General features: G+C 32.4%; 1 protein-coding gene across 4 annotated transcripts in view; it reads right to left on the reverse strand.

Moving 5' to 3' along the window:
• LOC113398217 (uncharacterized MFS-type transporter C09D4.1) overlaps window positions 1-24,643 on the reverse strand; it is a 61,151-nt gene extending 36,508 nt beyond the window's left edge. The window contains exons 1-2 of one of the 4 annotated variants that reach the window (XM_026636840.2): window positions 24,291-24,643; window positions 18,528-19,213 (exon numbers count right to left, since the gene is read on the reverse strand). In XM_026636840.2, coding sequence (XP_026492625.2) covers window positions 18,528-18,890 — 363 coding nt within the window. In that variant the 5' untranslated portion in view covers window positions 18,891-19,213; window positions 24,291-24,643. Of the gene's footprint in view, window positions 1-4,463; window positions 5,010-18,527; window positions 19,238-24,290 lie in introns of those variants that run through there. The other 3 variants (XM_026636841.2, XM_064215741.1, XM_026636842.2) reach the window with 3 other exon arrangements.
• Between the last annotated feature and the right edge of the window lie 1,092 nt (window positions 24,644-25,735).

The following is a 25,735-nucleotide window of genomic DNA, read 5'->3' on the forward strand; positions in this document are numbered from 1 at the left end:
GCTGTATATAGACGCTGTGGTGTTTATTAAAAGTGTGATTACTTTGTGAAATATTTATTATGGATTACGACGTTATATCGCAAAATAAGAATATTTACATATTTATTTTTAGAAAATGGGACTGGCGTAAGAGAATAATTATAATATATTTATTTTAAAAAAAAAATTGCCAGTATTATTTGGAGTCCAAATCTATCATATCTTTTTATGGGAATCCTAATTTCAGAAGGAAAGACAATATCTGAAATTGGTTTGATATTTCAATTAGGAGTAAAATTAATCTTTAAAATAACCTTTTGTTTGAGACGCGTTACAATAGGACCTATCGTAGGTACTTTATATAATCTTAAAGATATAAAAGTGTAATTTACCTCAATGCAATTTTCCTTAAGTGGGTAACTATCGAACATTATGTCGCAGACCTTGGAGTCAGGAGTTAATAGTTTAAAAAGAATATTTATTAAATAACGCGTCACGTTTTGATCACAATGTCCACGTATCAGCTGGAAGTGATGACGGACAAAGTGACAAAGAGGCTAACCTTGTTTTATGAAGTCTCAGGTACTGACTCCAAAATTCTAAAATCCATGTATCATATATAGTATGATTTTGTAGATATATATATATATATAATTTCTAGTATATTATACATACCAAGGTACAAGGCAGTAGGCTTTGATCAACACGTTATTATACGTTTTGTTCCGACATATGATCATAAGCTATTCTGTTAGTATGAATGTATCGAAGGAAATTAACAGTCACGATAGATTGACGTGATCATACGTTCTACGTTAAGTTTCCGGTGCTAGAAAATACCTGTACCTAACTTTGAGTTTTGAAGTCGTTCAAGTATTTCATTTCGCTCTTACGCTTCCGTAGTGTCAAAAATAACGAGTTTAAAGTTATTTTATTGCTGTATACTTTACAGAAATACTGAATCCCTCTTTTTGATAAACATATACTTATTATCAGTTTCTGACCATTATTATCATTAAGGCACGTTGTCACGAGTTATAAACATTCGAGGGCAGTTTTAATCATTATAATTCGTAAAAACCTCAAGAAAAGTCAGTCTTGTTTATGACATGTACTTAGATGGCGCTCTTATCATTCACCTTTCACGACAGAACATAATAATATACAGCACTGCTTGCCGTGACGACTGAAGTCCTGATCAAACAACACACTTTACACGGAATTATAAAATATAATAGGTGGATGTGGCAGATTCACATCCGACATGGTTGCATCACGCTGTTCATCCTTTACCGTCGAGACCGAGATGAGATTATAAACACAAATTCGTGCTTGCCTGCTTTGGTTAAACTTCATTTCTATATGCGAACATTACATTAGCAATGATAAAAGAAACATTTCATACACCGCAAACGCGCAGAACACCACCAGAACTAAGATGAATCTCTTAAAATCAAAATTAAAAAAAAATCAAAATCAATTTATTAAAGTAAACTCCACAATGAAGCATTTTTGAATAGACGATATTTAAACACTACCACCGTTTCGGAAAGCAGCTTCCAGCGACAAGAAATGGCAAGAAACTAGCATAGTTGCTCTTTTCAAATAAACAGATTTACAATGCTGTTTTTTACAATAATTACTGTCCTGTGATGGAACCCGAGCCCAAATACAGGCGTTTTTTTTCTAAAAAGTATTATTTTAATGAATAGTAAGATTTATTTATTAATTTAGTCTTAATAAACTTTTTTAATTTGGTAAATGGTAAATTGATTATATTTCCCGGTATCTTATTATATATATACCATTGCCCAAAATCATTTTCTGTACCGTATGCAAACGGAAAGTAGGGGTTACAAGTTTATTCTTATTTAATATTAAGGATATAATTACATTGGTTCAGTTTCAATTCGAATCAAAACTCAGCAATAAAAGCATTGCTGATTGCAGAACTGGACAACGCATTGGTAGTTGTTCAGAGACGTATAAATCTACAGTTCGCTTATTTTTTTTATTATTTTTTATAGTATATTCTTTATACTACGACGTATGTGCAAATCTTTACTGACATAAAATTGCCCGATTTTACATTTGAAATAGTTCGTTTGACCGATATTACCGTTATTAGAATTCATATTTATGTGTAGTTTCATTTATTACTTGTGTACAATTTATATACAACTTGTATTGTAGACATAATGGGGCCTTCTGACCGATTTCGCTCTTAGCGGTAATGTTCAACGAATTCTAGTCCGCTAAACCTTTACGCCGCAGTTCTAAGTGTCAGAAGTGATAACTGCGAGTATTATAAGCACGAAAGAAGAACATCTGCTACACCATAACTACCTAAGCTCGACAGATATCCTCAAAGTATATTAAATCAGTTTTCTAATTTAACTCGTTTCTTTTCATTCTCAACGAACATCTCATCGCACTTGAAAACATTGAGTCACCTTTGATGTTAAGCTATAAAAAATATTTCTAATAAACTTGATGCTTGAACCGAGATGGCCCAGTGGTTAGAACGCGTGCATCTTAACCGACGATTTCGGGTTCAAACCCAGGCAAGCACCACTGAATTTCATGTGCTTCTTTTGTTTCTACAATTCATCTCGTGCTCAGCGGTGAAGGAAAACATCGTGAGAAAACCTGCATGTGTCGAATTTGAACGAAATTCTGCCACATGTGTATTCCTTCTCCTCAAAGGGAGAGGAGGCCTAAGCCCAACAGTGGGAAATTTACAGGGTGCTAATGTAATGTAAAAAATAAACTTAGATATTATCTAATATCGTTACTTTTGTTAATTTTTTTCGATAAATATCTTAAATGATGTAGGAATATAATTTTTTTGCGTTTATGTTTTGTTTTTAGTCGATTCTTGTAACAGAACTAGAATAGTATTCGTTTCCGATAACAGCAGGTATTTGTTTCGTATCCAATGTCACTGACAGATCTCTCACGGTCCATTTAATTCGTTTGCATAGAATTTATATGATAATAAAAAAATATAATTTAGTCGAACAAAAAAAAAAAACTTTTTATAGATTTTTTTTTCTGTCCTTAACGAGAAGGTCATAACATTTCGAGTTACGTTACAGCGATATATGTATGCCACTTTACGTATTTTAATTAACGTCACGACGAAATGGGTACCTATATTTTTAATAGCCCAATTTTATTTTCCATATGAAAGTGAACTCTAATGATAAAACTATAAGAGCTACTTTGTCACGAAGTTTGATGCAAATATTTTGATGGCGATTAATAAGATATTACGGAAACATCAAATTATAGATACTTTTTCCTTCTATTGTTAAAGCAATGATTTATGCCAAAATTAGCTATGTAACGAAAGTTTACTCGGCTTTGTGCAAGTCCGTCTGGGAAGCATGCGAAAGCGATCCTGTGGCGCCCACTGAAAAGATGGAGAGGGTACCGCTGGTTTTTTAGTGGGTATTCCGGTGTACATAGCGCAGTCTTAGGCACCGGCGAGTCCCACATGCCCCACGACTTCACGTGGGGGAAAAGCGTAAGCCGCTCATCATATATTCTACCCCCAAACGGCAATATTTAATTAATATTGTTGTGTTCCGGTTTGAAGGATGAATGAGCCAGCAGGTATATTTGCAGACACAAGGGACATCTTAGCACCCAACGTTTGGTACCGCATTGGTGTGAATGGGATATTTCTTACAGTGCCAATATCTACGGGCGGTGGTGACCATCTACCATCAGGTAACTCATTTGCCCGCCTACCTATTATATAACAAATACTTATAAAATTAATAAATTGTGCAAAGTAATAATTACCGATACAATCAGCAAGAACTATTTGTAACAATGTACTCTTTATCAAAATAAATAAACATAGCAGTTACTTAATCAACGTTAATATTTAAACATAATTAACGTTTAACTTTGTAATGTAAAATACCTCCTACTAAACAGTTACTAAGAAGTTAAAAAATAAAATAGATATAACATAACCCATAAGAAAAAAAAGTAATTATGTTAAAACCCATAAAAAAGTGCCATAGCTGGGCTGGGCCTCCTCTCTATGAGATCACAGCGCTACTCTAATGCGGATTGGACAAAAATGTGAACATATTTTTTTCGTCACATGCGAGTCTCCTTAATATGTTTTTATGCGCCGCTGTCCACGAGATAAATTATAAGCACGTGTAAATTCAATGGCGCTTGCCCGGGTCTGAAGCCGCAATCATGGATTGAGATTCACGTGTTCTAACCACTGGGTCTTCTCGACATCGAGAAGACAGAAGTCGACATCGACAAGATACAAAATCTAACGCACACGTACTAAGAGAGGTTTTTAATTAAAAGTTTGTTATAAATATAATATACAACACAATATTAACATCAAAATAAAAATTATTTGTAAATAAAGAACGAAAATTAAGCACGAAACGAAAAAAAAAAACTGAATTTGTTTACAAAAAAATAATTAAAAAATTCAAGTAACTTACAGTTTTGTCTAGAAGGTAGCTCGCTGGGAAAATCAACGGAATATACGTAATCATGTAAACCATCGAGGTCCAGTAGACCGTGATACTCGTGACCCCGTAGTACTTCACCACAGCGTCCTGAATTATGCTGTATTGCAACCATTGCATCGAATTAGTGGCCGAGTAGAGAACGAAGATGAACAAAACCAGCCATCTAATCGGAAAAACATTATATTCAACTGTCGTCTTCTTAGTCGGCGAATCTAGAACACCCCCCTTTTCTGCTACACCGTCCATCACGCTCCCGCATACTTCAAGATTCTTAGAATCCGTCATCGTTGTAAATATTTCTATATTATTGTCGCTTGGAAGAATAAATTTCTACTATGGCACATGAATTTACTAAATCTACAAAAATACGTAAATATTAATAATTTTAAATATATCTTTAGTTTTTGTAACGCTATGCGTTATCAGTTTAATATATATTATTGTCAATTTTCCGCGCGTTTTTTCAAATCGCGGGGCTTGGTCTGTAAGCGTGAGAGACGCGCGGCCGCCCGCAGTCGACTGTTTTCAATTTTCCTCAATCACGGCCCGAAGAGCTCCTTCGCACCCTCCGTGAATGATACTCTGATAAGCGATGAGACTAGACCAGTTGGTTTAATATTATTAGTCATCTAGTTATTTACTTTGCTATTATAAATCAAATATATCATTGATTTTACAAATAATAATTAATAAATATCTAGTGATTACTTTTAATATTAACTTAACGAATCCCTTGTAAAGAATTTATTTCTGTTTCCGATTTAAATATAGTAAAATGCAGATTTTGCTCAGTTAAATAAACATCCAAGTCTTAGGATTACGAATTCGATATCTGGCAAAACGGTTCATCAGCTCATGACAACCGAACCTTATAAATTCTCTTAACAAACATTTTTGTTTTGTATTTGAAGAGCGAAACAGAACAGAAACTAATTTTATCGGCACAAACACATATGCAACTGTGTATACATAACTTTACACGCCCTACATATGTAGGTAACTATGTTCAGGTAAAGTTACGTGGTGACTATTGTTGAATTTTGCACACAGTGATTGAATTTGCAACACGTGACGTCACATCCGATACACTCCCCCAGTCCATCGAACAGTTACAAAACAATGTTGAAACAAAAGTTACATCGGCCATTTATCAAATAAAATTCCATTTTTCAGATTCACGTTACATACAAACGTGAGATGTTATTATTTAATAGAATAAAGAAGAAAAACTGATAAAAGCTGGAAGGGAGCTGCTTATTTGTGTGTGCACTTGTGTGCAATTGATTATATTAAGATATAAATATGTGAAGCCCTAAAATTCGTCTTTTACATAATTTTTAACATTCTTAGGCTAGGCCACTTTAGAGAAAAGAGAGAGTTCATTTTTGTATCTATAATTTTCTCCTAAGGAGCCTTTCCACCTAATAATTGTTGTTTATTTATAATTATCCCCAATTTCAACCGCACAATTTTCTTGAGATACTACCCCTGATAGAACAACTTAACGCTATTTGAGTATGAGTTATTTATCCAGAGAGCCGAGATGGCCCAGTGGTTAGATCGCGTGCATCTTAGCCGATGATTTCGGGTTCAAAACCAGGCAAGCACCACTGAATGTTCATGTGCTTAATTTGTGTTTATAATTCATCTCGTGCTCGGCGGTGAAGGAAAACATCGTGAGGAAACCTGCATTTGTCTAATTTCAACGATATTCTGCTACATGTGTATTTCACCAACCCGCATTTTAGCAGCGTGGTGGAATATGCTCCAAACTTTCTCCTCAAAGAGAGAGGAGGCCTTAGCCCAGCAGTGGGAAATTTACAAGCTGTAAATGTAATGTAATGTATTTATCCAGTGACAATAACGATCAGAAATGGGTAGGATACATTTTTTCATGACGTACCTACGGTTCTCTATAGACGATATAAACTGTTAAGAAGTATTATATTAACACGTATTCAAAACAAGACAATTTTTATTCATTAATAATAATAAAAAATTGTGAAATAAAGTGTTAAAATCTTAAGATACTTTGGGCAGGAGAATGTTATCGGATATTTAAAATTATTCGATTTGAAGAAACTGCCATGACCTGGCGGAAGGCAGAGAACCGGTAGCTTTGGTGGACCTTGGAAGAGGCCTATGTCTAGAACTGGATTGCGATTGGCTAATTGATTCTTGTTATTTACTACCGAATAATAGATTATTTATAAACACAAATTAAGTATATTTTAATTCAGTGGTGTTTGCTAATATGCATTTCCTAGCTGTTCCATTGCCGCTTTTCTATGAGACTTTAAGCCTTTCTACGTACACTTTATGTCAATTTTCAAGTTCGACTTGAACTAGCACCATTTACGTATCACACTCCAGGTGAAATGTTTGAAAGTAGTTCAAGTTATTTGATAAATGTCTTGAAGCACCTTGATAATAAGTACTACCAAGGCGCTTCAAGACTTAAGTGACGTTACTATGTGGATATACAAATACAAACAAAACGAATTACCAAACGTTCAGTTGAAGAAAGAAGAAAATATTAATTTATCGAATGTACCTACTAGAATTTGTACTATTAAAAAAAAGAGTATATAAGTTATTAAATTAAATCAGTCCACGACTCACGAGGGCAGAGCTAATTTAAAACGTTTATAGCGAAACTGTTTATATAAAGACAAACTGTGTACTATATGCAGTTTATATTTTAAAAAATAACATTCATAATGATAAAGTGTTAGGTTTACCTATCGAATAACATCAAATATATTTTAAAGTAATTTTAATAAACATTTCGTTTTTATATAATTTTACTTTAAATTTTATTTAACTAATTTTATACTATGAATTAAAAAAACAATAGGATTGGCTTGACTTGAGAAATTGGCGAGAATTGTGTAGGCGGTACGATAATCGATTCGCTACAAGATAATGTATGTTAAAATTAAGTTAAAGTGAGAAATTAATTGTTTGTATCGCTGGCAATTTGTTGCAGTGGAGGTTGAAAAAGATGCAGTTAGCGTGTGTGAGTGATAAGGAATCTGAATATATAAATATCAGTACTGGTAAGATCTGCGTACAAGTTTTTAAAGATATCTACCTCCCAAAAGTACCTTGATCCATTTATATTTTGTATTTTTAAATAATAATAATACAAATTATCGTCAAAGTACATACGCAGAAATCAGTATACTTTCATAACAAAAAAACTTTTAATGTCATTATTAAAACAAATAAGTAAAGTTATTTTTGGAAAATAAAAACAACCTAAGACATGTTTTCAACTTTATAACGAGATTTTATTTCAATAAGTTTTTATATATACAATCAGAATCCTTAGAAAATCTATTGATTGTGATACAATCAAAATCAAAATCTATATAATTATACTTTCTTCAAATAGACTTTTACAATAACTTATGAATCGTCATTTCGCAGAATCATTTATATGTTCTTCAAACGAAAGACCCGGCAAGAAACTTAGTAGTTAAGCTTTTCCAACATTTGAGTTACAATATTATGACAGTTAAATTCATATCCTGTTTGAAAGTCAACAAGTACCACGCTCCTCTCTTTTTAATCATCTAAATAACCTTATTTGTTTATGAATCGGCATCTACGTAACGTTATACAAAATATTAAAAATAAGTATATTCTAGTACACCTTCATGAAAGCAAATCTATTCAATGCGATGGGCGTTTCAGCCTCAGTCTTTTGGGAGCTTATTTCACGCCAGATACTAAAAAATGCAATACGAGCGGGTACGAGCTGCGTCGTATTTTGCTCGCTGAAAACATCGCCAATCGAGATAATTAACAGATGTTCGCTTGCATAACTCTTGTATAATTATGGACAGAGGAATTACGAGTACTAGCTACCTTTTATTCTACGCTTTTTTAAATTCAAAAATAAACGTTAAAATGAAAATGAAGTTGTATTCAAAATGACTATATTTATAGTATTGAACTATTATTACAACGTGAATATTGAATATGTATTATTATTATCATGTTCCGGTTCCACTACAGTTATTTATCGAGAAATGCTGATAAGTATTTTATTATATTAATAGTATAGCTCATTTCATAATAAAATAAAACCTTTTTTTAATAATATCACCCTAATTTGTCTGACTTACTGATGAGCAGCTGATGGTAAGATGTCAACATATTCATTGACATTGTTGCTGTAACTTTTAACGGCGTTATATTAACAATTCGTTACATCGCCAATGCCCCACAAACCTTGGGAGCTAAGATGTTATGTCCCCTGTGCCTGTCGTAACACTGGCTATCTCGCCTTTCAAACCGGAACGCGACACTATTAAATATTGCTGTTTGGCTGTATAACTTCTGATTAGTACCAAGTAGGATTTATATTAGTTGATATTTTAATTCGTTTTACAAATTATTTCCTTAGCGGATACAAAACAAAAGTCTCACAAATATCTCATACGTATACTCGTATAGCACCTTTGAATATCATTCTGTGTTCGGTTCCTTCTAATTTAGATAAATTATAGGGGAAGTACGGACATTATACATTTTGAACAGTTAACAAAGCAAAACGTAAATGCAATTTACTCTATCATGTGAATATTCTGATAATATGATTGCTAAGAATTCTCATTGCTCTAAAATTAATAATATTACTAACTAATAACAATACGTATTTCTGGTTCGACTCGCGCTTAGTTTTTGTTTTTTTAAATAAATATTTTATTAAATTTTCAGTAAGGAATTTTCTACAGATATGTAGGCCAGCAAAAACTTTTACTACGTTTTTTCTACAAGAGTTTATTATGACACACGTCATTAAATGATTAAATATATTTTTACAAACAGCAGTAAGTTTTACATGTAAACAATAATCGTCTATTATTATTGAATGTAATGTTTGAATGAATAGCTTATATATACATATTATTAAAACGTATGAGATGAATGATTTGTGTACATCACGTGCTTGACGCCAAAGGAAAACATCGTGAGAAAATCTGCATGTAATTGTACTAATTCTATCACTTGTAAATAAATTTCTCATTGCGAGAAAGGAAGGTCTTTGCCCATCAGTGGGACATTTATGTTATTTTCTATTTATGATATTAGCGTATTTAATAAGTAAGACGAGAAGACTGTCTAATGTTTGAGCTAGCCCAGAGACACGTAATTAAACTCTATGAAAAGTGGATAGCGGCGTTTTCAGCAAATTGCTGAGGTCGTTAGCTGAACAGCTGCCACAGAACTTATGCCTCCATATAATTACGTGAATATATTGGAGACAGTAGGGAGCAAACCTGATACTGTTGGCATGTGAACGTGAACAAATAGGTGTGTTGTTAATTTATTATTAACACGATACAAGATTTTAGGTTTGTCTAAATTTTGAGAACCGATAATTTTAATCAAAACTATGTTGCCTGTAATTCAATTTTTCTATTATCTCGAAAATAATATTATCATACTTAGTTAGGAAAATATTTAAAGTGCCTGGTAAAAAAATCATAGCAAAGTTTTATAAATATATTTTTGCTAAAATTATATTTATTTTTACGATATGTTCCATTACAACTGTATATTAGTTAGTAGTTACTTCAATAGTTTGTGTCAAATAAATCAGTAATTCCTGGCACTTCTCAAGCTTCAGTAATTCTAATATTTGATAGTATATTAGAAGCAACAGTACCTTTAGCTGACAGCTGGCAGCCTCTAAATCATTAAATAATTTCGGAGCATTACAAACATATTACGACACATACTGAATACTAAGTATGTGTGAAATAAAGATTTTGAAAGCTAACAGGCAAATTGGACATAAAGAGGTTCCATCGTATATTTTTTATCTGTTCACCTCTTAAAAACTTTATCAATCTCAAGTCCTTTACCCAAAGGCTGTCTGGAAGAGATAGCTTCTTAACGATAAGACCGCCTTTTGTAAGTACATAAATTAATTTATTTCTGTTAATACCGGCACTTTTTTGATATAATTTTCATTTATAATCATTTCTATTTGACGTTAAATGCAATGCAAGTTCTAGTATTTCTGTTCACACTTTTACATATCTACAAAAAAAATGTTTCAATGTCTATAAATCTCTATCTTCAATGACACATGTACAAAAGAGCTGACGCTGAATTTCATACAGGGCTTTAAATTGAACCACGTAGGCACTTTGAGCGCAATATATCATTTCTATAACCATTGTCCCGACCCATACATGGTAGGTACATACGAAACCATACATCAATCTTCTCCAGACAATGCTTTTCATAAAACATTACTCTATTAAAAATATATATAATTAATATTGTACGCCGAAAGGACCCAGCGGTCAGGAAACGTAAATCTTTTTTTTATGCTATACGTGGCAAACGTATAACGTAAATATTTTTTTTTATGCTACAAGAACGGGGGGCAAGTGTGTCCGAAGGTGAAATTCAGATGCCGCGATTAATCCAACAATTCATCGGAATATTGCCTATTAAAAATGCGATAGAATATGCATAGTGATTCAAAATCAGCGCTACGCAAAGCCAAAAAATCAAGTCAGTTTTATAGAGCTTGATCGTCGATAATTCGAACTGCTCTGCGTTGAATACAGTTAAATGAAAGAATGAAAGAAACTGGGGAGCACCCCCGCCCACAGATCAAATAGTCACAGACCAGACTTTGTACACAATTGTATACTTATTTAATATCATATTCACCGTATTTATTTATGTTTGAAAATTGAAACTAATCCAATAAGTTTGCCGACGAGCCGAGGCAAACGCCACTGAATTTACATGCTTAGTTTGTATTTTTAATCTAACTCGTGCAGGTCACCGCTTTAGAGCGGCGGGGTGGAATAAGCCGTGTCCTCAAAAAAAGAGAAGACCTTAAACCAGCAGTGCACTCGCTGTTACTTTATGTAAAATATTCAATGTCTTCTATAATTTCGCAGCTAACAGGCTTCTATCTACGCAACACTATCTGTTTAAATTTTAGCATATTTAATTTGAAGGTTTTTCTAAGTATCTTGAAGATTGAGGCTAGGTGGTAGGACTTTGTTCAAACCCGTCTGGGTAGGATCCGATCTCAACAGATATTCTGCCGCCAAGCAGCAATACTTGGTATTGTTGTGTTCCGGTTTGAAGGGTGAGGGAGCCAGTGTAACTGCAGGCACAAGGGTCATAACATCTTAGTTCCCAAGGTTGGTGGCGCATTGGCGAAGTTAGGAATGCCCCATTGTCTATGGGCGGTGGTGCCACTTAACATTACATTAAAAAAAAAAAAAATTAAATCGAGAATATCTTGTGAGTAAAGATTTTAAATAATATACGCAATCAAGTGGTGGACAATGATATAAAATATGTGTATTTGCAGGCAGTAAATGAAATCAATTCTATGAACGGAACATTCTCGGAAAACGGGAAATGGAGTTATCCAACTGTAGACGGGACAGAGGCCGCTACGTTAAGTTTCCATTCTTGCGCATAGCGGTTCAACTACACTTTTGCATATACTAAAAATTTGCAAGTTTACTTTTAAAACTTTCTACGTGTTTGAGTTAAATGCGTTATTATAAGTTTAACCAACGATTTGTAAATATGGCTTCAATATTTTGCACAAAATATTTATTTATTCCGGACACACCATCCAAAAAAAATTTAAAGGTGATTTATGTTTGTTTTTTTTTTCATTGATATGCAATGTGCTCTGTGTGTGTGCAATGTGTTCTAGTGCTCTTGGCGATTAATAAAACATCGTGAGAAAACTTGCATGTGTCGGATAACATCTAACACATTTGTACCAGTGCAGCATCGAAGTAAGATAAAGCCCTTAAATCCCTCTTTAAGAGGAGAGGAAGCCCTATAAATCATAGAAAAATAAGACTTAAGGGTACAGGTTTGTGCTGCATCGTTAATAACAACTTATTCCACTTTTGAGGATAACGAATCGACGATTAATTTACGACGCTCCTCATTTGCGGTCGAACGGAAGAGACGGTTCACGATTGATTTAAATGTTATAAAACGAACTGCTTTCCGGATCGTTTGGATTTTAGATCATTTCAAAGTCATGTAGGTCTTTCTGTCATGTAGGTAACATTATACAAGATATACTTAATTCGTGAACACTAAATACTATTAAATAGAAAATGCAATTTACTACCATTCGTTCTTAACGTAGATGAACCAAAAAGAACTAGTAAAAACATTATAGTCGCTCTTTTACGCACATTAAAGTATATTGTACTATTTTTTAATATATATATGGACGGGAAAAGGAGCCACCTGGTTTGTTTCATATATTGGCGCTGTGTAATATTAACCATTCCTTACAACACCAATGTGCCACCAACCTTGAAAACTAAGACGTCATGGGCCCTGTGCCTGTAGTTACACTGGCCCCCGGAACAAAACAATCGGCGGTTGAATATCTGCTGAGTGGGTGGTATCTATTCAAACAGGCTTGCACAAAATCCTACCACAGAGTAAATAGATACTATAATAAAATTATCACGAGTATCTAATAACTGTATAATTATCTCTACTGATATCATACACGTATAAGATGTATAACTGACTCATAGTTTAAGCGACGACAATCCTAATTATTGTTTGCATTGTTTTTATACGTGCTACAAATAGGCATAGACAATATTTTAAAAAGGAGTCTTTAAAAGAATCGATATTGTAGCTGAGCTCTTACCCTGCAATAAATCTATATAAAGTAAAATTTATCGCCGTTCAGATACAAGTTTAAATCAACATAAATAAAAATGTTCGCGTTGCAACATTATTTACATTTTTCATTCATCATAGCGGTAACGATAGAAGCGGTCTTATAAGATCCGAAGAAATTCTCGGCATATAAAATTTTCGACCGCCTCTTTACGAACGGAAATATGAAAGATGTCAAAGACGTTTTAGTTTAGAATTTATGTTATACGGCTTCAACTAACGCTACGCTTGCGGTAAACTAGGATTACCTATACGTGCTTGTTTCATTGTTTGCCAGATTGATAAACGTTCATGGATTCTACTGTAGTCATTTAAGAGTGAAGGCATATCATTGAATACAAGATTATATTAATGATAAAAAAATGGCCTTAGTAATTATTTTCAGATAGGATATAATTACATTCTCTGTAAATAAATGGGTTGAAAAGAATAACTACAGTTTCTTGTCGGATCTTCTTGGTAGAATCTACTTTTGGAACTGGTGGTAGTTTTACATTTAATTCAACACTGAAACATGATGATTAAAAATTTTCTTTTATGTGCCTACTTAAATATCTTGATTTGATTTGATTTGAAAAACTTCAGAGAATAATCTAAGATTCGCCTGCAGTCATGTCAGTTATTTTTAAAAAGTCGGACAAATTGTATCATTAGAAGTTGCGAACTGTAATGCTCAGTTGTTCCCACTGACTCAGTAATGCGTGAGTCTCGTCACTCGATGACGAAGTACTGTAACGTAATGCTCAAAATCGAATCTACAGTTGTTATCATTTGTATTACAGGCAAATACTCCCCGTGAGGGTAATCCATGATTATAATTTCCTTAATAAAACTATTTTCACTACTGCTATTGAAATTAGCGCGTTCAATCATACAAAATTTTCCGCTAAAGCGGGAAATAGGATGTGTACATATTATTTTTCTGTCAGTTTTATAACATTCGTTTATATATAATAAAAAATGTATACAATACCTAAAGCAGGATTATATAATTAAGTCAAATAAATTGCAAGCTCGACAAATATAATATTATAGATCCTAATATGGGACGTGAAATGCTATCTGTGAGATTTTTGTTAATTCTCTTGATATTTATCGACTTACGATGATAAGCCATTTCGTAACGTGTATGTTGTAATTATTATTATTTTTTAGTCGCGTACTAAATTTAGACCTTCCATGATTGCATGATAGCTCTACGGATTAAAGAAATAAAAAGTTATATCTTATCAAATATAACGCCTACTGTATTAAATTCGGGTTTATATGACATTTATATTCGCCTCTCAAGATAATATGATAAATATTAGAATGCATCGGAGATAAAGTTATCTTAGAACAAGTAATTTACAAAAGACATGTGCCGAGTTATCTTGTTAAATTCTGGCGGCAATAAATCCTTGTATATTATGTTTAGAAATGTTTAGTTTTCCTTATAAATAGTTGGGTTTTGGTATAAGAAGGTCATTTAATGGTTAAGGGACGGGTACAGTGACCTCCAAAACTATTTAACAAAGGAATATCATTTTAAACTTTGTCCAGAATTATTTAAATTAATAAGGCGGAATGGTGATTGATTAGTCTCTCTAAACAACTGTCAATGTCTGGCAAAATAATAATTAGAATAACTCAGAATTAATTAAAAAACTTATTACTAAATTTCATAGTGTTAATCATTAAAATATAGTCTTTGAATAATCTGTTCATCACTCAGGAAGATAATCGAATATAATTTGTTCTTACCAAATTTGAACTTAGGCAAACGGTTATGAAAAAAAAATCTATCGGCGTAGAATTATGTTTCTACAAAAAGTTAATTATAATATAATAAAGTAATTTAATTTGTTATTAATCGATTATGATAAAGGCTTTTATCAGAAAAGGTTAAGTTTAGAAAGAAAACGTGAGTTCTGCTGAGTTTCTTGGGAGGGTTCTTCTCAGGTTGTATTTTCATTTCCGAACCGGTGGTATTGTTTAATTAGACAATCAATAAGAAAATGTAATGATTCTATATTGAAAAAAGGAATTTAAAATGATTTGATTTAATTATTCATACTTTAATATATATATATTTCTAAATGAGTAAAGTATTTATTAATTTATTTAATATAGTGTGGGCAGAGGCCATCTGGGGATAAGTCACCCCACTTACATTCGCCTTACGCAGGGCGCGTTAGGTTAGGTTACCTTTAGGATTTAAAATATCTGGCCAACACAACAATGTAAATTATTCCTGTTTGGCCTTTATTTATTCATCCAGATGGATTTGCGCAAATATGCCATACCTTAGATAGGCCCTACCACCAAATATAAGATGGCTGAAAGGAAAGATAATACGTGTCATGCACCGAATTCTGTTTAGTGCCCATTTATGAGATAAAACTGGTAATAAATATTAACCTAACGAAACAAATCACAAAAGTATTTTAATAATATCGTAATAATAACATCAAATATTTTTAAACAACAACGAGCGTTAATGGAAACAACATTGTAACGAAACAAAGTGAAATGATTAATTTCGCAGACATTTTGCGAGGTCCGGTGACCCGGAATTTGATGAATTCTCTTTGTTATTAAAACAGTATTAATATAAGCTGATTAATAGGGTTTCAATGTAAAATAATAACAATTCAACCCTAATACAAATCCAAAGATAAAAACAAGAGGGCGTTGTATAGGAAAATATAATGTTTTTGTTTTTTTCCTTATCCTTAATATGAACTCATGTGTTATTACCTACATTGTTAATTGGTGCAGGCTTTGTGTAAGCCTGTTGTGTTTCTACCGGCTAACAGCAATACTTTGATGACATACAAAACATATTAAAGCATGTTATTTATTTAAAAAATATATCAACCATTTACAAGATTGAATTTAATGTAAATCTACTGGAAAGAGAAAACTCAGTAGCTACTCTAATTTTCATCAGCCTTGTGGAATTAGGCAACTTCATATAAAGAAGTAGCAAAGCGGGCTGCTGTCAACTATTTATAATATTTTACATTTAATTTTTATGTAAAAAATGAACAGCCTGTAAATGTCCCATTGCTACGACTCCTCTTTAGAGGAGAGGGTTTGGAACTTATTCTTATCTAATAATTAATATTGTTATATAAAAATATAGGTAAATATTAAAAAGTTTTTAATATCAAAATACCACCTTTAAGATTCTTTAAAATTGTAGTCATCGAATAGTATCGTTTTACGACAACAAAATGTTATACGAGTATAAACATAAAATGCAGTTTTGTAAAAAAGACATACATTGAATTTGTTATATTATTATGAAGGAAATTCAACTAAAATGTAGCATATTTCCAATAACAAGATTTGTAAAGAGGGTCCGAAGCGAGCTCCCAACGACGATTTAGCGAAAATACTTTCGCATTTTATCTTTTCAATTTAAGTAACTCGATTTCAGTTGTATGAACATATCGGATAAAGGCAATAGTCGAAGTTTCTTGGAATATTCATAGAATCAGGCTTTTATAAAGCACTTATTTTTGATCTTCTGTTCTAGTAAGCCATCAATCCGTAAGCCTAGATAAGTAACATCGATTGATGAAAACTTTTCAATAATATATTTGAACCGACTTCGGAACTATGACCGAATGTACGATTTAGACAAAACGTATCTTGCTAACAACCACCAATACCAAATCTTATGATGATTTCGTTCTGACCGATTTCGGTCACGTGAGCGTATCAAGACACTCATCATAATCTGATGGAACGCGGCAAGTCCGACATGACCGGAAAGAGTAGCACGTAAAGCACGGCTTTACGTGTTGCCCAAGGCACAGGAGATTGTTCACACTTCCAACCTGTTCCAACCTGTCCTGACTCCGAGCTGTTATTGAGAATCGAAAGGTCAGAAAAACCGAAAATATTTTTTATCTGCTCAACCTGCAGTTTGAACCCTAGACCTCTGGAACTGTGCCTTATATCTAGCCGGTAGACCAACGAAGCAATCAGAACTTATATTGATATATTAAATATACATCATTAAAATCACTTCTAAACGAAAAATAATAAATACTCGAATATATACGTAAGTGGTTGACCCCTAATTTGTTTTATAAATGTCAGAAGGCGAAGAAAAGGCGGGATACTATAATTTCACAAGCGACATTACGATGGCTCGTTATTTTTTTATCTCAATTTCATACATGGACAGACATATTTCTGTTAAATTAACATTTCACGGAATACATTACGATAAATATACTTAATAGTAAGTAATAATGTAGGTACTAAGCAAGACAGCAGGTATGAATGAATAATGTTACTGGATATTGAAATAGATCAGAATCAACTTCTTACTGATCTTGGCTTAAAAATATTTGAAGAGCTTGCTAGCTTTTAGTATCTTTTGGCTTGTTATATTATGTATGTATCATTTTTTATTTTTCATTCCATATTTCAAAAGTAGAATTTTTCGCTAACGGCTAAAGTGAATAAAACGGCTGAAATAATTTATTTTTGTTTTAATAAAAATCGGGGAACTTGCAGCATTTCCTACAGGATCCAATCTAAACCAACAAGGCACCCAACCACTCAAACAAAAAAAAAATGATATAATCAAACATTTATGAATAAATTACCTAATGAATAATAAATTACAAAATGATTAAATTACATTATGTTATTTAGTATTTGGATTAGGACTACAAAAAATGAAATAGGTTCTATGTAATAAAACAATTATCATTAAAAATATTTAATAAATTTAGATTTATTCATTCTTGATTTTGGCCTCAATATACTGTGTTTCAATTATTTTCTTCAACCACCACGTCAAAGAAAAAGAAAAAGATATTATGTCGACAAATTTCCATACATGTTGACACGATATCTGTTCTGTGAGAGAAGCGCAACAATTAATACCAAAGCAGGTACAGAGGCCGTGTATTTATAATACTATCTTAGTTATTTATGCGCCTAGTTTTAAAGATTATAGATAAATCAACACGAATGATTTAAATGTCTGATAAGGATCATGCGATATTACGAGCTCGAAGCAACAGACGATCTTATCAGCAAGCATCGCTAAGTATTGTTTAATATATTGTAATTTTATAACAAACACTGATGTCCCTACTGATTTGAAGAAGACAAAATAAGTAATTATGACAGCAGATAAAAACAACTGCTGCAAATATTACTTTAAAGAAACTCAATCTAGTAGAATCAAAATTAACTAATGTAATACGAGTGTGTTTAGTATTTTTTTTTTCTTTGCCATTATTATATTTTATTTTGCATTTACTAATTATGGTTCGTTAATAAATAAATCATAAATTCACTCACCGTTTTATCCAGCAGCCAACTAGCTGGAAATATCAGGGGCACGTACGTTAACATGTACACCATTGAAGTCCAAGACACAACATTGCTCGTAACACCATAGTACCTCACTATAATATCCGATATTATCGTAAACTGAGTCCACTGCAGGGAATTCGATGATGAGTACAGCACGAATAATGCCAACATCACCCATCGAGTCCTGAACACCGTGTAAGAATCCTTCACCTCCATTATAAGACCGTCCATAACACTCCCGGACACGTCATGCTTCACCGGGTCCTCTTCTGAGAGGAACAGCTTCGAACTGATCGGCTCCGATGGATTACGGATCCCATTTGCTACGTTATCAGTCTTAGCTGTCATTTGTAAAACTTTGAAATCCTCGATAATATTAATTTTATCACAAACGTTATCTACCGCCGCTTAAGTCTTATTGTTGCAATAAGACACTTGGTTCCTATAATCTATTTTAATCACTTTTATGTCGGTATTGGTCCCCAATTCACTTCGTTCGATTTAATAAGTTTTAAATTACTTGTGACATTAACTATTATTATCAGTCTTTTATTACGTTTATTATGTGAGATTGCGAGGAACTTTTGTTTGAACTAATATATATGTAATTTAAATTATGCTAAGGCTTTCGACTTTCCTAAGACGTGATTGTTTTCTTGACTTGTCCGAATCTGCAAGTTCACGGCCATACCCACAACACAGTCATCATTGCGTGATTTATATTCACAAAGATGATATAGAAATATGTCTGTCTCTTTCTCGCGTCAAGCAGAACGTATAACCGCGTCACAATTTAACGGTAGATACAAATAAAATGAGTTACACTATAAAATACATTACTGGAACACATGGAAAAGTACGTGAATAATTAACGACTGATTTACCGCAGCTACCTTTATAATTAGGTCAGGTTACGTCAGTAAGCTAATCTGATAAGGAAGATAATTACAACATTGTCTCGAGAAAGATTTTGCAATGAATCGAAGTATCAGGAATGTGATTTGTTTTATACTTGTAGGTAAACTAAGAAACACGTATTAAATTAGATATTAAACCGATTTTACCAAAGCGTTTAAGCGTACCTAAAAATAGTCTAAAACGAAACTCCTGTTCAAATGAATAATTATCTGAACTGACTTGAATTCACTGAACAATGGTTCACTTAAAAGTACCGTCAGCCAAATAAAATGAGTCATTTTTAAATTAAAAAAAAGAAAATCTACTGACTTGAGAATATAGAGTAGGATTTTTTTTTTTATTTTCGATTGGCTGATATAAATTACTAGAACGATGGTCATACTGAATTATGTACTTCGATATATTAATTAAATGTCAATTAATTATTTACTGTACGCACGTTTGACTACATTACTGTATATTAATAACTTACGACTGTACAATACAGATAGACAGTATGATATTTTATGTATCTAACCAGACTTATATAAAATTTTTCGCATTCCATTTTCAAAATTAATAAGACAAAATTGTGTCAAATTTATGGTTGTTAAGATTTTAAATATAACATTTTAAGAACAGATTTCAGAACAACCATGGATGTGTCAGACGTTTGAAAAGAGAACAGAAAATAGGAATCATATTATTGAAATACAAAAATATAATCAATTAAATAACTAATGAGGTTGCATGAGAACATGGCAATTGCATCTATAGTGATATTACAAAGAGGTCAAATTTGTTGGTTTGTATGTAAGGAGTAATCACCGGAACTAATAACTAATGATTCAATTCAGTTTTTTTTTTCATTTATAGAAAGAACTTTCCGAGTCCTAAAAATTTAATTGGTATCGTGTAGTTTTCTTTATTAATTAATTTCACCCGTACGAAGCCGGGGCGGAACACCCGTTGTGGCATTAAAGGAAAAGTAGGCTACCTGTATTTTTTCAATTCCGCGTGTAATATTCTCTCGACTAATGCTCGAATTTAATCAATAACAAATCGGGGGAATATGTCCAAAAAACGTAAATTAAAGTTTTTATTATTTAACAGTATGGGCTCGATTTAGCTAGGCAACGACTTGTGATTTATCAATGCACATATTATCTAACATATAATCTTTGTCATCATCGAAAACAGATTAGGGTATAATTTTTTTTACCCTACCCTTTACCGTTGCTTTGCTTATTTTTGATGACACAAGGCACGGGGGAAACTGGATGGTGATTACGTCAGCATGATAAATTAAAATAGATTAAAAATATATGTACTAGTTATGTTAGTATATATATGGTTAGTAACAGTTTTGATTACTTTTGGTCACTAGAGGGTTAATAAATAATTAATAAAATCTTACTTGTAATACGTAATAATTGAATTGCTTTAAAGCACAAATGTATTGTTTCTGCGATAAGCTTAAAGAGGTTTCATTTACTTATTACGTTTTAAATCCCAATTATCCAGGTATTTGCAGGGTATGATTATGTTATCGGTACTTTTGTTAGCTTGGTTGGAAGCGATGGATTCGATGGAATATTAGACGTCCTTAAAATGAAATGGCGCGATGCTAAGCGACTAATCTTTCCACTCAATTGCATTTAGAATAATGAAACAAAAACTATGGCAAATATATATTTTGTTACGCTGAATAGCAAATTATTTGTGAAAGATTGGATTCTTGCTATAAACAACACAAACTGGTGTGTTAACCGGTTATCTAGAATAGAATATACATATATAATCTAGAACAAAACAGGCCACGTTAAGAGGTATTTTCTACAATTGTTGTTATGCCATAAATTATATTACGATTTCAATGATTACGATGAGTAACTAGGCCGCGTGTCACGTAGATTTTTTTAATTAAAATTAGTAACAAAATTGTATAATCACTTCCTTATGTTAGTTATTTGTATAATATAAATAATTTCCTCTGTTGTACGTTTATAAATAAAAAATACAGTGACCTCTTCTAGAGAGTTCAACCGAAAATGTATTCTTAAAAGTTATTGACTTTAAAAATCTTCAACTTCATCACAAAAAGTGTATTGAATTCATACAAATTTTATCTATGAAATAAATACACTGTTTGTAAATTTACTGTAATGTGATATTAGGTTAATGATAATAACTGTAATGAAACTTTTTGCATCAAATTTTTTGCTCCTTTTTTCTGAATAGCAAGAGCAACCGCGTAAATAATAATCGTCGATTTACTTCTGTAACAAGTTTTGTTACGGTTTGGACCGGTGGCCAAACTGACTTGTTACAGAAATAAATCGCCACTACCCCATTTAAATAAAGGCTATTTTAGCATATCAAAGAAAGGATTAATTTTAATAATTTTGCAAGGGGATAGCGGAATATCGCCGACCCCATTAATATTCTCAGTCAAAGGACTAGGTCTCTAAGTCGACCTTAAGAATGGGGCAACTCGACAAAGGTTGGATTTTTGTAGCTAAATAAACATTATTATTGCTTTACTCCGAGATGCAGGCAAGTTGCTAAATACATTTAGAGAGTTTTTTTAAACTGACAAATGCACCTAAATGTGGGCGTTCTCTTCTCCTAACAAAAGGTTATGAACTTATTTCACTACGCTGCTCCAATACTAGTTGGCTACGTAGTTGGATACACATGTGTAATTTTATCCGATGCATGTTTCCTTGTAAAATATTCCTTCAGCGCCGAGCTCATGGAAATACAGTGGTAATTGACGGAGTTAAACCCTTAATCTTCGATTAAGATTCACTGGGCCGTTATAGAATTAGTGATGGGACGAAAATCGTTCTACATTCAACTTAACCGATTTTCAGCAGCTGGAGCCGAACTTCAGTATTCAGCCAAAATTGCCGTATCTACTATCTACTGGCGCTATCTTGGCTGAAATCATTAATAGGCCGAATGTGGATTGACCCGAATATGAAGTTTGGCCGAACACTAAAAAAATCAGCCCACTACTGCTAGTTTAAAGAAGAAACCGGAAAGTGTAATTTTGTTTGAATTTGACGCGTATGAATTCTGGTAGGACATTATATTATGAATATTTATTTTCGGCCTACGTTATACTTTTATCATGTACTTGGATAAAAATGAGTTGATTTTGAATTTCTAATAAGCAGTACAAGTTAACGTCGTCGTCCGTAAATCATCAGGCGATTAAGATATTACGATTACATACAGATATAATAATAGTTCACTGAAAATTTTGCGCTTTAAATGTGTGCATTTATTATCAGAACTTTGGAATTGAAGTCAATTGGATTAGTGGTATCATATCATTATCTGATTCAGCGCACATTAATCGTCTAATATACATAGACCTCTTCTATATAATATCCACTAATAGCGATGTATTAGTAATAAATACATATGCCTGTAGGTATTAATCAAGAACTGTTTGTAGTGCAGACTAAATACAGACTATGCATGCAAATCGCATTACCAGCAGTCGCAATACGTAGCTATGTTGCATACATACATTGAAGGTTTGTTTTTACTCCTACAGCCTTGGAAATATACTTAGTAGAATATACTCTTAATTCTTAATACTTTATATTTTAAAGAATACATTATATTTTCAGATATTAGATGATTGCATGAGATGTTTCATTTTGAAAGAGAACCATTTTTGGCTATAAATAAGCTAACATTTCAGGCTTTGTTCAATCCCGTCTGGGCAAACACCACCCACTCATCATTCTACCACCAAACTTCAATATTCAGTATGTTGTGTTTTGATTGGAAATGTGAATGAGCCATTGTAACGGCAGGCATAAGGGACATAAAATCTTAGTTCCGAAAGTTGGTGGCGCATTTAAGTGTTGCATATTTCTTACGACACTTTCCATAGGCTCATTCGGTAGCAAAAAAAAGTACGTAAGTATTATATAGTATATAACATCCTTTGGCTATTTTTGTGCTGCGTGCATTGACTAATCGACGAAAAATCTATAAAAAATAATTGTCTCCGTATCGATTTTGTCTTTAGATAATCCATGGCGCAACATTAAACCACACGAGCTCATTCATAATCAAGAAAACTACGCAAATCTGCAACTTTAATATTGATCACGTGATCACACATTAATTATACTTCTATTCCATCATTAGCTTTTTTCTTTTTGATTGGCTCAATGCTGACTGTCCTTTAACAGTTTTTACTTTTTAGACACTAATTTCCCATGAGCATCATCATCATCACGGGCATTTAGTGTCTAAAAAGTCCTAATCCTTAGATTTTAAAAAGCACTTGAGTTCCTAAGAAGTGATCAGTATTTTAGTTCGTACTAATTTTATCAGTCGTTTGTCAATGCTGATAATGATGCTATTTATTACTTTTATTATCTTGCTTTGCCTTATTCCAAAAAATAAAGAGTAAAAAAATCTTCTTCACCACGACATTTCCTCAGATTATAATCAATGACAGGTTGTTTAAAAAATACAAACAATACTATTAAAACGTAGTTAAAAGCAATACTTTATTACCAAAGTTGTTTTATTGCAAAATATTTCATATGTTACAAGTTCATTGGTTTTTACAATTCACTTGATTACGCTATCGATATTTTTTAAGACAAACAAGCCATTGTTTCAAGGACAGTTAGAAATTATAATCAATTTTATATTCATCCTTCTAAAAAAGTGGAATAACTACGCTTGATTCGTTATTTAAATCTTACATAAATAAATAATCATTTAAAGTTTATCGTGATTCCCGAAATTTGTATTTTTAAATATTTCGAGAAAGAGACAGACAGCCAATATATACAGTATGTATCTTTATCTAACCTGTAACAGCTGTTGAATTCCCGGCATTCAAAATAACACTTTTTTAATGCTTTTTATCTCAAATACAATAAACACATCGAAATATTATTTAATATTATATCATTTTCAATAGAAATATCACATTTAAAACACTTAGTTCACGTAAAACATTATAAAATCACGATGGTTAACGTTTTATTGATTCCCCTTTCAATGATAGACACAAATTGAAATGATTTAAAGTAGTCTCCAATTTAAAACATGGTTCGATCCATCGACCAATTGAAGGACAATCTATTTATACACATATATTTTTTATTGTTTGGATTCGGTATTTTATAGGTTATGTTAGCTACGCGGTTGACAGCCCCGTGAGAAATGACCGCACTGCGCGCATGCGTACCTTTCTTTTATTATTTATAATTTTACGTTCAGAAATGAGGGAGAGAATTTGGCGCCATTATTCATAATATTATTCCAAATAAGTGATGCACAAATTTGACATCATTCAGATGTGTTCACTGCACTGGCAACAAAGCATAACTAAAACGGGTACCAATTACCAATAATGTCGCAAAGGTAAATTGTTTTTATTATTCCCCGGCCCAGTACACTGGAATCTCGAAATATGAGGAAGTGAACAAACGGTGAGGAGCGATTTCAATTATTATATTAGATGACTGTCACAATATCATATTTCATGTAGGTTTAACTGGTTTAATTTCCAAGTATTTTTATATTAGTAAAAAAAGGAAGTCAACGAACTCTAATACTTATAATTTAAAAAATAAGGACAATGTGTAAAGAACCATAGCTATTTAAGCTTTATTATTATAGCTTATTATAATCTACTTACTAAAGTACGATGACAAAACTATAAAAATAAATTACCATTATTTACCGGTCATTCTGTATTTAGAAATTGTAATATAGTCACATCATTGAACATAGGCGTGTTTTTTATTATTTTCGATGTTTCAAATATTGATTATCTCAGGAACGATGGTTCTTAGGAAGATTTTTTATTATGTGCCAATAAATCTATTCCTATCCATTATTAACCATATGTTAACTCATCGTTTAAGAGAACATTTTTGACCCTTTTAACGTTTGACCTTGAATATTTATTTGGAGACAATAGGTTGCGACGATTGTCATTTCTGATATTTAATTTATAACGAAAATATTATATCTAAGATCTGTATCAATTTATGAGAGAGTCACTTCGAGGATCAATTTTATGAGAATAATGATAAACTTGTCACAATTTTTTGACCGAACTATTAAATAGAAAATGCAGGAATCACCTAAACTATTGATACTAATTTAAGCCGCCTGTGTAATATTTATAGCAAAATATATAATCAACTGTTTTATATTTTTAAACTATAAGGATATAAACAAGTATATTAAAATTGTAAAAATAATAGTGTACAATAAAATCCATATTATGTACGAGTGTTACA

Source organism: Vanessa tameamea, chromosome 2 (assembly GCF_037043105.1).
Source record: "Vanessa tameamea isolate UH-Manoa-2023 chromosome 2, ilVanTame1 primary haplotype, whole genome shotgun sequence".
Classification (NCBI taxonomy): domain Eukaryota; kingdom Metazoa; phylum Arthropoda; class Insecta; order Lepidoptera; family Nymphalidae; genus Vanessa; species Vanessa tameamea.